At 39.3% G+C, this 16,519-nt stretch overlaps 1 protein-coding gene across 1 annotated transcript in view; it reads left to right on the forward strand.

Annotated features, from left to right (window-relative positions):
- aven (apoptosis, caspase activation inhibitor) overlaps positions 1-16,519 on the forward strand; it is a 94,275-nt gene that overhangs the window by 7,385 nt on the left and 70,371 nt on the right. The window contains exon 2 of the mRNA XM_072266813.1: positions 7,647-7,812. Coding sequence (XP_072122914.1) covers positions 7,647-7,812 — 166 coding nt within the window. The remainder of the gene's footprint in view (positions 1-7,646; positions 7,813-16,519) is intronic.

Raw genomic sequence — 16,519 nt, forward strand, 5'->3', positions numbered from 1 at the left:
TTAGTCAAGCTATTGTCCCCAGATGCTTCAAAACTTCCACAATCATCCCTGTAGCAAAGAAATCAGTTGTAGCCTGTCTGAGTGATTACCGTCCCGTTGCCCTGACCCCCATAGTGATGAAATGTTTTGAACGGCTTGTCAAGCCTCATATCACAGCCAGCCTCCCCTCATTGCTGGATCCTCTACAGTTTGCTTATCGTCCAAATCGCTCTCCGGAGGAGGTAATATCCACTACACTGCACACAGTTCTGTCTCACTTGGACAACAAAGACACTTATGCCAGAATCCTGTACATTGATTTCAGTTCAGCGTTCAATGCCGTCATCCCGCAGAGACTAATGGAGAAACTGTCGCTGCTTGGCCTTAACACTGCCATGTGTCGCTGGATTCTGGATTTCTTGACAGAGAGACCACAGTCAGTCCGTGTTGGCAGGAACATCTCTGACTCCATCACATTGAGCACTGGATCCCCACAAGGCTGTGTGCTTAGCCCGTTGCTGTTTATACTGCTAACACATGACTGTGCAGCCAGATTCAAGGAGAACCTGATCATTAAATTTGTAGATGATACCACAGTGGTGGGGCTCATCAGCAAAAATGATGAAACTATGTACAGGGAGGAGGTCAAACACTTAGAGAGCTGGTGCAGGGATAACAACTTGATGCTTAATGCCAACAAAACCAAGGAGATGATTGTCGATTTCAGACGGTCTCAGCCTGAGCACACACCCCTCAGCATCAGCAGCTCCACAGTGGAGAGAGTGGAAAACATCGTTCCTTGGGGTGCATATCTCGGACAATCTCACCTGGTCCAGGAACACCACTGGGATTGTGAAACGGGCCCAGCAGAGATTGCACTTTTTGAGGAAGCTTAAACAAGCATCACTCCCCACTAACATCTTAGCTACATTCTACAGAGGCGTGGTTGAGAGTGTGCTGACCTTTTGCATCACAACCTGGTACTCCAGCTGCAGTGCTGTCGACAAAAAAGCCTTGCAGAGGGTGGTTATTGGGGTCTCCCTACCTTCTGTCTAAGACCTCTTTCAGAGTCGATGCCTCCAGAAGACACGGTACATAATTAAAGACCCCTCACACCCTCTCCATGAACTCTTTGTTCTTCTGCCATCAGGCAAACGTTACAGGAGCATCAAAACTAAAACCACAAGGCTACTAAACAGTTTCCTCCCACAGGCAGTCAGACTGCTAAATAGCTACCCTACCTGATTCTGCTTTGGACACTTTTAACTTCCACTGGACACTTATAACTGATTTAGCTGACATGTGGCTGTTGTGTTTTACTATTTATTGTTATGTTTATTATTTAGTGTTGCGTTTGTTATGTTATGATTGCACTGCCCCTGAGAAATGCTGTCTCATTCTGCCCTGCAGAGCTGATGTACGGTTAGAATGACAATAAAGTTTTTTGAATCTTGAATCTTTGAATCTTGAAGTGAGAGAAGAGATTGCTACAGTGCTGACAATGATCTTTGTATCCTCACTGTCCACAGGAGTAGTACTAGAGGATGGTGGAAGATGGCACATGTTGCTTAAGGAAGGAAATAGGGATAAATCCTAGGAACTTTAGACTAGTGAGTCTTGTGTCAGTACTGGGAGAACCAATAGAGAGGATTCTTAGGGACAGGATTTATGAGCATTTAGAAGAACACAGTCTGATTAGGGATAGTCAGCATGGCACTGTGAAGGGTAGGTTGTACCTCACAAACCAGATTGACTTTTTCGAGGAAGTACCAAAACAAATTGATGTAGGTAGAACTGTGGACATTGTCTACACTTAGTGGCCATTTTTTTAGGTACATCTCGCTAATGCAAATATCTAATCAACCAGTCATGTGGCATCTCAATGTATAAAAGCATTCAGACATGGTCAAGAGGTTCAGTTGTTGTTCAGACTGTACATCAGAATGGGGAAGAAAAGTGATCTGAATGGCTTTACCATGGAGTTGGTGCCAGATGGGGTGATTTGATTATCTCAGATACTGCTGATCTTCTGGGATTTTCACACATAACATTCTCTAGACTTTACAGAGAATGGTGTGAGAAGCGAAAAAAAATCTAGTGAGTGGCAGTTCTGTGGCTGAAAACGCCTTGTTAATGAGAGGTCAGAGGAAAATGGCCAAACTGGTTTAAGCTGATAGGAAAGTGACAGTAACACAAATAACCACACATTACAGCAGTGGTGTACAGAACAGCATCTCTCAAAGCACAGCATGTCGAACTGTAGTGGGCTTTAACAACAAAAAATACAAATATACACTCAGTGTATATGGATTTTAGCAAGCCATTTAACAAGACTCATGCAGAAAATCATGAGCATGAGATCCAAGGAAACCTGGCTATGTGTATTTGGAATTGGCTTGCCCACAGAATGCAGAAGGTGGTAGTAGATAGCGCATATCTGCCTGGAGGTCATTGAATGGTGGTGTTCTGTAAGGATCTGTTCTGGAGCCTCTGCTCTTTGTGATTTTTATGCATGACTTGGATGAGTTAGTAGAAGGATGGGTTAGTAAGTTTGCGGACGACAGAGGTTGGTGGTTTTGGGGTTACTCTAGAAGGTTGTAGGTGACAAAGGGACATAGACAGAATGTAGAGCTGGACTGATAAGAGGCAGATGGAGTTCAATCCAGAAAAGTGTGAAGTGATAAACTTTGGAAGGTTGAATTTGAAGGTAGAATACAGGGTTAATGGCAGGGTTCTTAGTAGTATGGAGGAACAGAGGGATCTTGGGGCCCCAAGTCCATACATCCCTCAAAGTTGCAACTCAAGTTGATAGGTTGGTTAAGAAGGCGTATGGTGTGTTGGCCTTCATTAATCAGGGATTGAGTTCAAAAGCTGTGAGATAATTTGTAGCTCTATTTTGGTCAATGCACACTTGGAGTATTGTGTTCTGTTCTAGTCGCTCCATTATAGGAAGGATACAGAACCTTTAAATAAGGTGCAGAGAAATTTACCAGGAGAAAATGTCTGATGAGGATAGGTTAAGCGAGCTAGGGCTTATATCTTTGGAGTGATGGAGAATGAGAGGTGACTTGATAGAGGTGTGCAAGATTATAAGAGGCAAAGATAGAGTTAATAGCCATTGCCTTTTTCCTAGGGAACAGTGACTAACACCAGAGGGCCGCCTTTAAAGTCAGTGGAGGAGAGTTAAGAGGAGTGGTGGTTGAGCGTGGTACATCAGGGACATTTAAGAGACTCTTAGATAGGCACATGGATGCAAGAAAAATGAGGGTTATGGGCTATACAGGAAGGAAGGGTCAGGTTGAATGTGAACCAGGTTACATATCAGCATGACATAATGGGTCAACTGGCCCATACAGTCCTGTACTGTTCTGTGTTAATATAACCACAGATCCATCGTCACATTAGATAGAAATCCATTATTTAGATTCCACATACAGTGTGACAGATTATTATGAAAGTCTACCAAAACTGCCAAGTCTGTTGTATATACAGTGGCATGCAAAAAATTTGCATCACCTGGCCTTTCCTAACGATGACTGTGAACAAGCCATAGCCCTAACAAGCTAATTAAGGTTTGAGACCTTGGTAAAAGTTATCTGAGAGCTCAAATCTCTTGGAGTGCCCAAACTTTTGAATGGTGTTCCTTTCCTTTTTTCACTCTAAAATTGTGCAAAACAAAAATAATACACTAATCTTGCTTAAAATGTTGAAAAGAATGTTTCATCTTTAACTTCATGACTTTTGGAGATCAGTTCATCTTCTACTCACTTAACTATTCGCAGTAACAGAAATTTTGACCAGGGGTGCCCAAATCTTAGCATGCCACTGTATCTCTGGGCAAACAGTTAGCAATTGTTAAATTACAAAACTCAGCCTTGATCTGTTGAAACTTTCTGAATCAAAGCTCAAATCCTGCAACTTAATTACTAAGGGCGTTACAGAGGAAATTGCACTGAGTTTCTACAGTGAAGGTGGCCACGTATTTTCAAATGGGTGTTTGAATCACACAAATCAAAGAAAACTTATGACATGGTGGTAGGCAATTTGGTACATTTTGTCAGCAGAGGAGGGCCTGATCTAATCCTACCTTCCAGCACTCATCTGTTTTAATTGTGATGAAGTTTCCTGCTTCTACCATCCTTCAAGCAGTGAGATCCAGATCACTACCACTCACTGGGTAGAAATAGCATTTCCTCATTTACACTTAGATTCTATATTTACTTCAAATCCATGTTCCATTCTTTACTCCTCTGCCAAAGGAAGTGTGATCTTTCTGCTATCTACAGCCCAGCTAATTTTATATACCTTCAATTAAATTTCAAAGGAAAACAGTTTGCCCCATAGCTACTGTCCTTCACCCCTGGCAATGTTCTTATAGAAGTTTTCTGCACCTCTCCAGTTCACTTTTTTCATGTAATGCCATGATCAGAACTGTCAGCTGTAACTTAAGAGATGGTCTAACCTATATTATATATTCCCCTGCCCTGTTGCACCTTCCCCAAACTCTGGATTAAATTCAGTTTTCCACTTTTCTGCCCAACTGAACAGATCTTCTGTACTCTCTAGCTATTTAAAGCTTTCCTTCTCATGGTCAACCACACAGGTAATTTTGCATCATCTGCAAAGTCCTTTATCACGTCCACCACATTTAGGCCTAATTGATATTACCGAAAGCAGGCAGTAAGGAACCACTGGTAAAAATCTTGCAGTCACAAAATCACCCGCCAACCATAACCCTTTGCTTCTCATTACTAGACTAGGTTTGGATCCAATCTGCCTTTGATCCCTCCCTGGCTTTTCTTTTTGACTAGCCTGCCATATTGGAATCTTGTCAAAAGCTTAGCTAAAATCCAATTAGGCCACATCAAATACACTTCTCTCATTGTCCTTCCTTGTTACCTTCCCTCCAAAAATTCCATTGTTTAGACGTAATCTTGCCTTATAATATTTGTGCTATTTCTGATTTCTCTTTTTTTTCAAAAACTGCTTTGTCCTCTTCCTTGGATTTGCCCATCATGGAAGTTTAGCTAACTTTCCTGTAATTATTTGGTTAATCTTTTTTAAACAGTAACATGACACAATAGCCCTCCAATCTTCCATCTCCACTTTTTAGCCAGCCCAATTGAAAAATTATTGTTGGGGATCTGGCATTTTTCCCTTGTTTTTATTAATGGCCTTGGATATATTTCATGCAGGGCAGTACAGCAGTCTAGTGGTTAGCACAACCCTTCACAGTGCAGGCGACCCAGGTTCAATTCCCACCACTGCCTGTAAGGAGTATGTACATTCTCCCCACGACTGCATAGGTTTCCTCGGGGTGCTCTTGTTTCCTCCCATAGCCCAACGCTGTACCTGGTGGTAGATTAATTGGTCATTGTAAATCGTCGCACGATTAGGTTCAGACTAAATTGGGGGATTGCTGGGCGGTACAGCTGGAAGGGCCTTTTCCACACTGTAAGTCAATAAATAAATAATCTGATGACTAAGATGATAAACCTCCGTAATACTTTCCCTTTTACAGTAAGACTCTGATAATTCATTAACCTTGGGTCTTTGGTGGAGCTGGTTTGGCAGCTTTTCCAGACTCTTGGATATCTAACCAATTAGTACACCAGCACCCTTTAATTCATGCTTTTTTAGATCTTCTTCCCGATAAAAAAAAACTTCCTGGTGAACCAGCTGAGCTTAAAGGGAATATGGAAGAGAAAACAAAGTGAGTTTAATAGGAGCATGGGAAACGGGGCCCCAGCGAGTTTGAAAAGAGAGTGGAAACAGGGCCTCTAAAGGCATTGTTGGAATAGAATCCCGATGTGTGTGTAAAACCATGAGGGGCAGTAGTTGGGTGAATGCACACAGTCTTTGTCAAAAATTGTGAACCAAAATCTAGAGGACATAGGTTTGGGAGAGGGAAGAGATTTAATAGAAACCCAAGAGGGCAACTTTATCACACCGAGGGTGATCCGCATTTGGAATAAGATGCTTGAGAAAGTAATTGAGTCAAGTATATTAACAATGTTTAAAAGACACTTGGACAGGTACATGGAAAGGATTGGTTTAAGGGATATGGGACTAGTGTTGACGGGAATCTTGTTTGGCCTGAAGGGCCTGTTTTCTTGCTCTATGTCTATGTCTAAAAGGTATATTGGAACCAAGACCCTAATGAGCCAGATGCTGAACCATTAGGATTTCCAAAGAACTGGATAGCAGATTATTTTATTATACTGTATTTGTCTCGTCTAATATTTCATATCTTTTGCCTTAATCATACCCCTCTTTTGTGTAGATATTTGCAAAGCATTGTAAGTCCTACCTGCGTCAAGGAATGCCAGTTTGCAGCAGTGAAATTTAGGCCTTTTCAGCCTCTTCAAGATGGGAAGCATGCATGTGTGGCTATGTAAAACTGCCAAAGGCCACCTCCAGCTGACCTGCTCTAACCTATTGGGTGGTTATGCCAAATCCTATGGTTGCCCTAGCCCTGGTAAAGCAATAATCATGGTGGGCTCACATTTGCTGCTTGTACCCCTTAATGTCTCCAGGATAAGTATTTGTAAAATAAAACATCCCATTGTTCTGCATAAGGTAGCCAACCAGGTTACAAAGTTGTGAGTTTATGGCCTGTTCTAAATTTCTAATGAGTGGAGTAACACTGTTTCGTTTGGCTGTATTCATGGGTATTCATGTTGGTTGAATGACAATTAAATATGAACTTGAAATTAATGGATCATAGATTTATCCCTACCTATAGAGGAGGGAGCTACAAGAGTTTAAAGGAGGTCTGCAAAATATTTTAAGGGACTTTGTGGACTTATGCAAGGTAATGTGTAAAATGCAATTATTTTTGGAAGTATGAACAGTAGCCGTAATAAAAAGTGGATAAAGCCATGGTAACGTAGTGGTCAGCACGATGCTATTCATCTCAGGGAATCTGAGTTTGAAGTTCAATTCCAGTGCCATCAGAAAGGAGCCTCTTTAAGTCCTTACTGTAGGTTTTCCCCACGTGCTCTGGTTTCGTCCCACAGACCAGAGTTGTACCAGATGGGTTAATTGGTCATTGTAAATTGTCCCGTGATTAAGTTAGGGTTAATCAGGGTTGCGGGGGTGGGGGGAGGTTACTGGGGTGGTATGGCTTGAAGAGCCAGAAGAGCCTACTGTGCTCTACCTTGCTAACTAAATAAAATGAAGAAATAGGTTTCAACGGATGTTGATTGCAAGAATGGAATAAGTTATGAAGCTCAAAAGTCATGGCATAGAGACCTGATTTGTATGTTTCATGTCTTGTGTGGTTTGTTTTTTCTAGTAACTGATTTTGCCCTAAAGGCTGTGCATGAGTTGTATGTGGTCATTACATAAATGTTCAAGTTTGCTGTCTGCAGATTAATCATACGCAATCTTTCAAAACGGTCTAGAGTAGCAACATGTTACTGCCAGTAAGGGATTAAAAAAGCCTGTGTAGATTTCATTATTGCACAGAGCATTGATTATGAACTTGACAAGATTGTCCCTTTATTTGACGGATCAAAGTGTTCAGGCAACCCATGGTGAAGTACAAAGGTGCATTTCATGTTGAAAATGGTATACTATAAGGATTATGAGCTTTACTCACTCAAATTGACTGCTTCTTCAGTGCTGATACACGTTTTGCTTTAGTTTTTTTTAAATTTTGAAAGGTTGAAGAGGACGTGGAAACAAAGGAAGAGTACAATCAGCCTAATGAATTTTCGAGAAGACAAATAGTTTCAAACTGGGACAGATATAAAACTGAAGAGAAAGAAGGCGATGATGTTGGAGAGACTTTGCGAGGTGCAGATTTTAATGTGCTGTTAAGTTTTGCAGGTAGGAAATCATTGGCCTTCAATTATATGAAATACTGTAGATTGGTGCGTAATAAGTTTTTACAAATGAAGATTCTTATGACATTTATGAGTTGCAGTTTTTAGTGTGTTATGCTAATGCTGAAAATAAGTATGGTGCAGCACAGGTGGAAGATAACTTGAGAAAGAAATCAGTCTCTGTTGTTGCAGGTGCATATTTTTTGTTCACCATCATTTTCTCTTTTGGAGTAGCAACGACCTCCCTAATTTCCTTTCTCACTAGCTTTCTGGGGAGACTTTCTGTTGGGAATGTGCCATTGCATGATCAATATTATGGGCCTCTTCATTTGATTTATAAATTTTAATATAGTCAAGTCAAATTAAAATACAAGTTTACACAAAGAATAAATGCTATTTTATGTGGAAAAGTGATTGCTATGTTGCTCATAGCAATGGAGGCATGTTTTGTCCTTAAAATGAGTGCAAGAAGAAAGTTTTTAGAGTACATCAAAGATTTGTTAATGTTTTAAGATAACTGTAGGAAAAGAGGGCTGGAGGTTTAGCAATCTGAAGCTCAGGTCCTAAAGAACAAAGTTCAAGTAACATTTAAATTTGTTATTTTAGCATTTGGAGTATTGTGTTCCATTTTGGTCTATATATCATAATTTTTGATCTGTGTTTGGTATTTTGGGGAGAACTTCTTAAAATTGAATGTAATTTTGCTATTCTTAGGGGTAAAGATTATCAATACTTCAGAAAAGTGTTGCACTACGTTGCAAATTCTGAAGATGGGAGTAGGCCTGCCTGATGAACTGGTCTTTTTTTTAATGCTCAGTTTGCCTGCGGAGAATATTCAAACATGTCTTTACCCAACTTTCCTAATATGGTATAGAACTAATCAGGTTTCATGACCTGCAAAAAAATCTGACATAAATGAAGAATCTCATTGAGAATAACATTTCAGTTTTACAGAAAGCCACATAATGGCTGATTTCATTTTCACTTGTGACCAATAATGCGTATTATTCATTAGGAATATGCATATTCTAATTTCCTCCTACTGCATTTGTCACGTTACTATTCTAGGTACAGCAGTGATCCAGATGGTACCCTAGCATAGATCAGCTCACTCACTGAAGTAGAGGTAGAACATAGCTAACCCTGACAAAAGCCCATCTAGCATTATATTACATACAAGCTCTTTTTGCGGCAGAAAAGTTGAAAGCCTGCATAAGTGTTTCTGTTGAACCTGCATATCAATGTTACTGTTCCAAATCCTTGAACCTAGGCTGATATTGAACTATTTATATAGTTTACACTACCTCAAGTTATCATGATGATATGATACTACTTCGTTATACTTCTGTAAAAAGGGAGGCTATAAAAAGAGACAATGGAACTGAAAAATAGAAGTATTCAAACATACTGAAGTATGAGACAAATAAAGCATCAAAATAAGGGTCAAATTGTACTGATGAATTTTATAAAAGATTAATTGTTAGAACTTAAGAAATAGAAACAGGAGAGGTCCATTTGCCCCATGTATGTGATCATCAGGATCACGGCTGATCGTTAATCACTTTTCCATGGAAACCTTGTTTCCTCTAAATCTCTTAATATCTAAAATTCTGAAATGTATGTGGTGAATGAACTTCTGCTGTCTCCTTGGCTTGAGGATTATATCGATTCAAAATCCTCTGAATGAAAAATTACTTTTCTTCTCTAAATGGTCAACACCTAATTTTGTGATTGTGACCCCTGGTTGTGGATATATCATCTCCACCTTCCTTTCCAGTCCCGATGAAGAGTCTCAGGGGAAACATCATCTCTCTATCTATTTTCTTAAGCCCTATAAGGATTTTGTAATCTTCTATGAGATTACCTCTTATTCTGGGAACAGGCCCAGTTTGTTTAACCTCACCTTGTATGATAAATCTTTCATTCATAACAATCAATTTGCTGCAGTCTCTCTACTGTAAACATATTCTTCCTTGACTAAGGAGACTAGATCAGTGGAGAGTATTTTAGATTTATCTTGCCAGCACTCTGTACTATTGGAGCAAGATATTGCTATTCTTGTACTCAAGATCTCTTGCAATGAAAACCAAAAACACACACAAAATGCTGGAGGAACTCAGCATGTCAGGTGGCATCTATGAAAATGATAAACAGTGGATGTTTCTGGCTGAGGCCCTTCATCGGGACTGGAAAGGAAGGTGGAAGATGACAGAATAAAAAGTTGGGGGGAGGGGAAGGAGGATTGCTAGAAGGTGTGAGGTGAAGCCAGGTGGGTAGGAAAGGCAAAGTGCTGGAGAGAAAGGAATCTGATAGGAGAGGAGAGTGGACCAGAGGAGAAAGGGAAGGAGGAGAGGACCCATGAGGAGATGATAGGCAGGTGAGAAGAGGTAAGGGGCCAGAGTCAGGAATAGAAGAAGAGGGGAGGGGAAGTGATTTTTTTATATATCAGAAGGAGAAATTGATATTTATGCATCAGGTTGGAGGCTGTCCAGGCGGAATATAAGGTGTTGCTCCTCCACCCTGAGGGTGGCATTATTGTACCACAAAGGGAGGCCGTGGACTACCATGTCTCCGACACCTCATCAGCTTTGGAGAACTCTCATCCACTGCCTCCATCAGGGTGGTAGAGCAACACAGAGTGAATCAACAAACTGTTTTCAATTCTAACACTCTAGTTCAGTTTCTTAAAAAAGGACTTCCAGATGTAGGACATCTAATATAAAACATAAAATGTTGAAAATACTCAGCAGGTGAACCTGCATCTGTGGGTACAGAAACAGAACTCATGCTGCAGAGATGATGGGGAGGGGCAAGAGGATGACTCTGATAGGGTAAGGCTGGGATGACCATGGGAATAAACTGTAATCAAGGTTATCTGGTCAAATCACTTCTCCCAGTGTCACGTACTGCATTCGCTGCTCACAGTGTGGACTCTTCTGAGCTGCAGAAGTAAGCACAGATTTGGTGACCACTTTGTGGCACACCAGTATTCAGTGGTTGTCCTGAGCTTCCCATTGCCCTGCTGCATTCCCATTCTCCACCCCATTCCTACTTTGAATTATTGGTGTGTGGTTTCTTGAACCGTTACAATGAGACCCAACACAAGCTTGAGCAATAAAATCTGATCATGGTGTTGCAGCCTTGTGTTTAATATCGAAAACTACAGCTTTAACATAACTCTGTATCAGTTGCCATGCATGACAATGATTTAGCTTGGTTCTGCCACTGTCATCACTCCACACCCCCACCCCCATCTTTGATCTGTATCTTCCTCTGGGAGTAAGTGATCTGCTGACTTTGTTCTGCCAGCACAGTCTTCCGGCTTTGCATTTCACAACTCCCATGTGTTTGCTCCAACTGTTTCCATTCATTCATTTACAAGATAACCAGTTTACCAGTTTATCCCCAGGATCACCTTGATTTTACTCCATCAGGGATATCCTCATTACACCCACCCTCTCTGTAGCTTTGTCAGCATTTTTTTTGTCTCCTTCCCAGTTTTGACAAAGGAGCTTCATCGTGAAGCATCAGCTGTTTCACTTTTCACACACATAGCCTGACCTCCTGAGTATTTACAGTTTTTTTTTCTGTTTTTATTTTAGGATATTCTAAAATTATTGTTTGATATTCTGAGAGATATGTGGCTGGTATATTCGAGATTCCTTTTGTACTAGTAAAAGTGATCTAACACATTGCTGCCTTTGTGGATATTGCCATGTTTTTGGTCAAAATTAATGTTTATCTCATGTCTATGATCAGATATTTACAGTTTAGGTTTCCAGATTGAATTTTAAGTTTACTCACCTTACTAGGTAATAACTGAAACTGAAATAGATGGCGGGTGGAGTTTTAGAGATTATTCAGTTATGCTTCACTGACTCCCACAATGGTTGTGTGCTGGTAGCTTCAGTATTTATGTTTTACTCAGTTTTCACTGCTGATTTAGGAAGATTAGTTTGTTGTGGAAGGAGTGCTGGAGATTGCAGGGATGTCTGCTGTGTCCTTAGGTTCGCCCGGTGATGCCATTGATTCCTCTCTGCTGCTCTGTGTGCGTTCCACATGTGATTACAGGTTAATCTTCTATTTTTCCTACTCAATCTATCTGCTTAATTCCTTTTCCCATACTGATTCTTTATTTTTTTGCACATTGAATTGAAAACATAACATCGTGACATAGATACTTTTTAGAAATTTTACGTGTAGGCATATTATGAGCATTACCTGAATATATTTACTGGCAATGTCTCACACCACAATGGGTACTCCACATATCCTCTGGAAAATTTACATTCCACTTGAGAAATTATAACTTTATTTAAGTACAGACACCCTATGTAAAGTGTTACTGGGCAAGCATAGAACAATTGTATACTAATTAAATCAGCAGTAAGGTTGTTTAAAATTGTCAGTAATTTGTGGGATGTGGCCATTTGTAGTGTTACAAATAAAGCTTGTACAGTATCTCATGCTTCACTAATTGTTTGCAAACATCATGAGGTTTGTAGGCAGCAACTTCCATTTCTATCGTGCTCTTTCACAGTGTTTTAGTGCATGCTGCAAAAACATGACTCTAAGCAGTTTAGAAAAAGCCAAAAACATGAGGCAGCTCTCTGAGGTTTGGGGAAAGCCAAGTAGTTGGGAGGGTTGCACGAGCAGAGTTAATGCGAATAATATTAAGGATGCTTTTGAAAGCATTATAGTAACAAAGAAGATGGATTTTAAGCGATTCCAGAAGGCAGGAGCATATCAGCGGAAGGAGTGAAGAATAATTTTGTGTCAGGGGGTGAAAAATATGAGGAGGCAAGTATAAATGAAGGTGATAAGGGACAGTAAAGCAATGGAGTGATTTAACCATCAGGATGGAAGTTTTGTAATTGATTTTTCGGTCATGGAACATCAACCAGTATGATTGTGATACTTTGGTGTGGAACGTGACAGATGCTGCTTCATTTGAAGTGATAGACAAAGGTTGGTTATCCATTGTTGCTGGGACATGTAGCTAGGACAGAAATAGCAAAATGGTGCTTTAAAGTAAATGGAGAAATGCTTATCTTTAACTGTATTCAGACTTTGCACCATTGATTTATGCTAATTGAAAATATATACAGTGTTGAAGATAATTTTTAAAGCATAAATACTGTATTGATCTTTCATACTTGCTTTTGCAATGAATATTAACTTTTAAAATCAGCATTGTTGGGGTTTTATTCATACATTTACACTATTCAATATATTTGGCTGGTTTTTTTCCCCCTCATATTCCTGTTATATGTACCCTGCCTCAGTGTTGTTGGTAATCCTTGGAAGCCACAACTAATTAGCTGTTGTTATATGTGAGCAGTAATTTCAATAAGGTATTTGGCTACGGGATGCATCGGAGCTGACTTTAACAGTGGGCTTTCCTAGGCATGCACAAGAGTTTCATTGAAAGAATTAAACTGTAGATCGAGGACCTCTGACCAATTATTCCTTACAACATTTTCATCAGTGATTTGGCTAATAATTGATTGGTTTTGAACTTGAGGTGTTCCTGGTTCCCTAAATCTGTTAGCAGAACATGCTTAAGTTTTTTTTTGTGTTGTACATTCCAATACCAAGCCTCAGTGCAAACTTTACCTTGAGAATGAAAGCATTAATGCTCAATTGACTTTCTTTGGAGTTACTGATCCAGAAAATTTTGTATATTATTTAGAGAAACAGTACATTGAAAGGAAGTCCAACCTCCCTCCCCCGAAAAGTACTCTCAAAAGCCCGGGTGTCCTTTTGCAATAATGGTGGGTTTCCTTTTGCCTTTAATTTTTCACCATTTGTGTTGATGGTTCATTTTAGCACTGGATGAAAGGAAGGAAGATAAGCTTAGTTATATGGAAGCATGCTAAATATTAGAAATTCAGATAAAATCTGAAATAAAATTGGGAGTTGTTAGCATAGTTAAATATGCTGGGATAGCACCCTGAAGATGGGGACTGTTTTACTTTCTAATAGGTGTGCAGTATCATAAAACAATTTTTGTCCAGTCTTGGACCAACAGTTTTGCATCCCCAAGCACCTTTCTCCCCTAGCACTGGGAATAAAAGTATGCAGCTCCTACAAGGTTAGGTGTTTTATGGCAGTGTTGGAATAGAAAGGGTAAAATTGTTGAGCCCTAAATGGTGTAAAATTAGAGGTAAAATTGTTGTCTCTTATAAGTTAGTTATTTCAGAATCTTATCTTTATGTCTTTGCATGTATTATTTTTCATGAGAGCAGAACATTCAGATAATAGCTGCTGTTCTGACTTTACTTATTTGACACTTCTGCATTTCTCTTTTTGAACTTGAACAAATATTTAATGCTGAATTGAGATGGCAAACAAAAATGGATCTGCAGGTTCTTAAATGCCAAATTTTGCTTTGTGACTTGAAGACCAGAGCCAGTTTTGTTTGTATTGAGTTGTAGTTATTTGCAGAACAAGAAATTTTATTGCCTAAACTGGTTATGCATAATAATTACTCTACAGATTAATTTAGGCGTATGACCGGTTAAAGATAAATGAGTTCCTTTTGACTCAATTCCAATTTAATCAAAAATCTTTTATAGTCTATTGACTTCCTTTTCCAAAATGCACATGGGGCTTAGTCATTGGAATTGAAAAGGGCAAAATTTGCAAAGAACCTATATGCCAGTAAGGCAGGGCTGCATAATATAATGCCACACATAAAGATTATTTATATACTGTATCATAAAATGGCTAAAATATCAATAAATAACATATTACTTATTAAACATATACTCAGAGAACATGATCCACACAACTGATGAAAAAACATGCACAACAAACAATCTGCTAACAAAATAACAATATGCACGTATATAGCTTCATTTTCACTGACCAGTATTCTTCAAAGCACGGAATGCAGATCTAATAAGAGTCTGAAGGCAGAAGGTTAAGCATGCAGATACAGCCGTATCCCATCTGTTTTTCTTCTCTTCAAAAATGTGAATTCCAATTATTAGCACATTTTTCTTCGTAAAGATGATGTCTTTTAGAAGCTTTTAGTCCCCTTTTGTCATCGTCACTGTACAAAGCTGTTTCAGACTTTCCCTCACATTTTACATGAGGAAATAACATTGACAGCTATAAAACATTAAAAGCTGTCACTTCTGTTTACACAGTGTGGCCAAATCAACTGATCTGAAATAATTCCAGGGTTCACAACGATCTTTTAAAAATTCAACAACTGCTGAAGCCTCTGTAACATGCTCTGGTTGTTCTGATGGTCACTATTGTCTTTGCTAATTAAAGTCTGCTGCTCATTGGCATACGAGCTGATACCAGGGGGCTTTGCTGGAAGTTTTCAGGTTTGCATTTTCAGTTTGAAGAGACGGATCAGGGTGGAGATGTATGTTCATCGTGTCCTCTATTTCAGCTTCTTGGAACTACATTGTACACGCGAAAAGATTTAAAAAAAACTTAAAGGGCAAGATGTGTCATAATCTCTCAGGAGAATGAGGATGTACGGCATCAAAACCCTGCTGATTGAGCTGTTCAGTTTATGCAATGACATGCTTTCATACATAGTAAACTAATTAATTGATGTATTTGAAGGAAAGCAGTGTTTGCAAATTGGGGCAGCAAATGATATGGTAACTGCTGATTATTGCTCCTTGTTTGCATTTGTAAAGCCTTTTCATAAAGGATTAATTTAAATAATGATTAGTAGATCTGACTTAATGCTTTTGTTAAATTTTATTTTTTACAACACGATAATCTCTGTTACTCCCTTGTGTTTTGTTATAGGTACAAAATGTTCATTTCTGTTATAAGTTATATTAATCAAGGTGGGGAAGTGAAATATTGAGTACAGTTTAACATTGACCCGGTGAGCCATCATGTGATGGCTCAGGTAGGCAACACACTGAATATGATTTTTGAACTGGATAAAAAGCATGCCATATTTGATCCTTGGCCACTGCTTGATATGAATTGTGCAAGTGTGACAAACATTTTTTGCTGACAAATATTTTTAAAACAAAGATATAAGGAAGGTGGTTTTTGTTAGCACCACAGGTGTGGTACCATTTTTATGCCATCTACAGCTTAGAATTAATAGGTTCCGTTGCCTGATTCTGCATTGGATAACTGCGCAACAGTGAATTAATGAAGCCACTTTTATGCTTGAGCTGTGTTGAATTTGTGGCTTTATGTTGATTTTACAGAATAAGTATGTACTTGATTGGCTATGCACAAATCATTTTCTGTTCACTGCATCCAGCAATGTGATTTTCCTTATACTCAAGAAAACAACAAGCCCTTTGAGCCATGAAAATGTGGTATTACAAGTGCACAGAAGAAGCAGTTTCAAGAAATTAAGCTTAGACAGCTGGCTCCATACATACACACTGTCAGAATGTTCTACTGCAAAACTAGTAGTGACAGAAAACTGACAGTTGAAGGTGGGCTTTAAATTGACTGCCCTAGGTGATCTGTCTTCAGTGTTCTGCACTGCCCCAGTGAAGCTAATGGAAGATCAGCACATCATCATTCATTGAGGTACATTGCAATTTTCTAGGCACCGCGAACCAGACCAGTAAACTTGCTTTGGTGGACTGTAGATGCCATGTACATTCCATTGTGTATTATTTTCTAGATTCACCTTTTATTATTTTGCACGGAATTTTCAATTACTTTTTGCCATCACCTCCTCTAGAATTCAATCAGTCTTGCCTTCC

The sequence above is a fragment of the Mobula birostris genome, chromosome 1 (genome assembly GCF_030028105.1).
Source record: "Mobula birostris isolate sMobBir1 chromosome 1, sMobBir1.hap1, whole genome shotgun sequence".
Lineage (NCBI taxonomy): Eukaryota > Metazoa > Chordata > Chondrichthyes > Myliobatiformes > Myliobatidae > Mobula > Mobula birostris.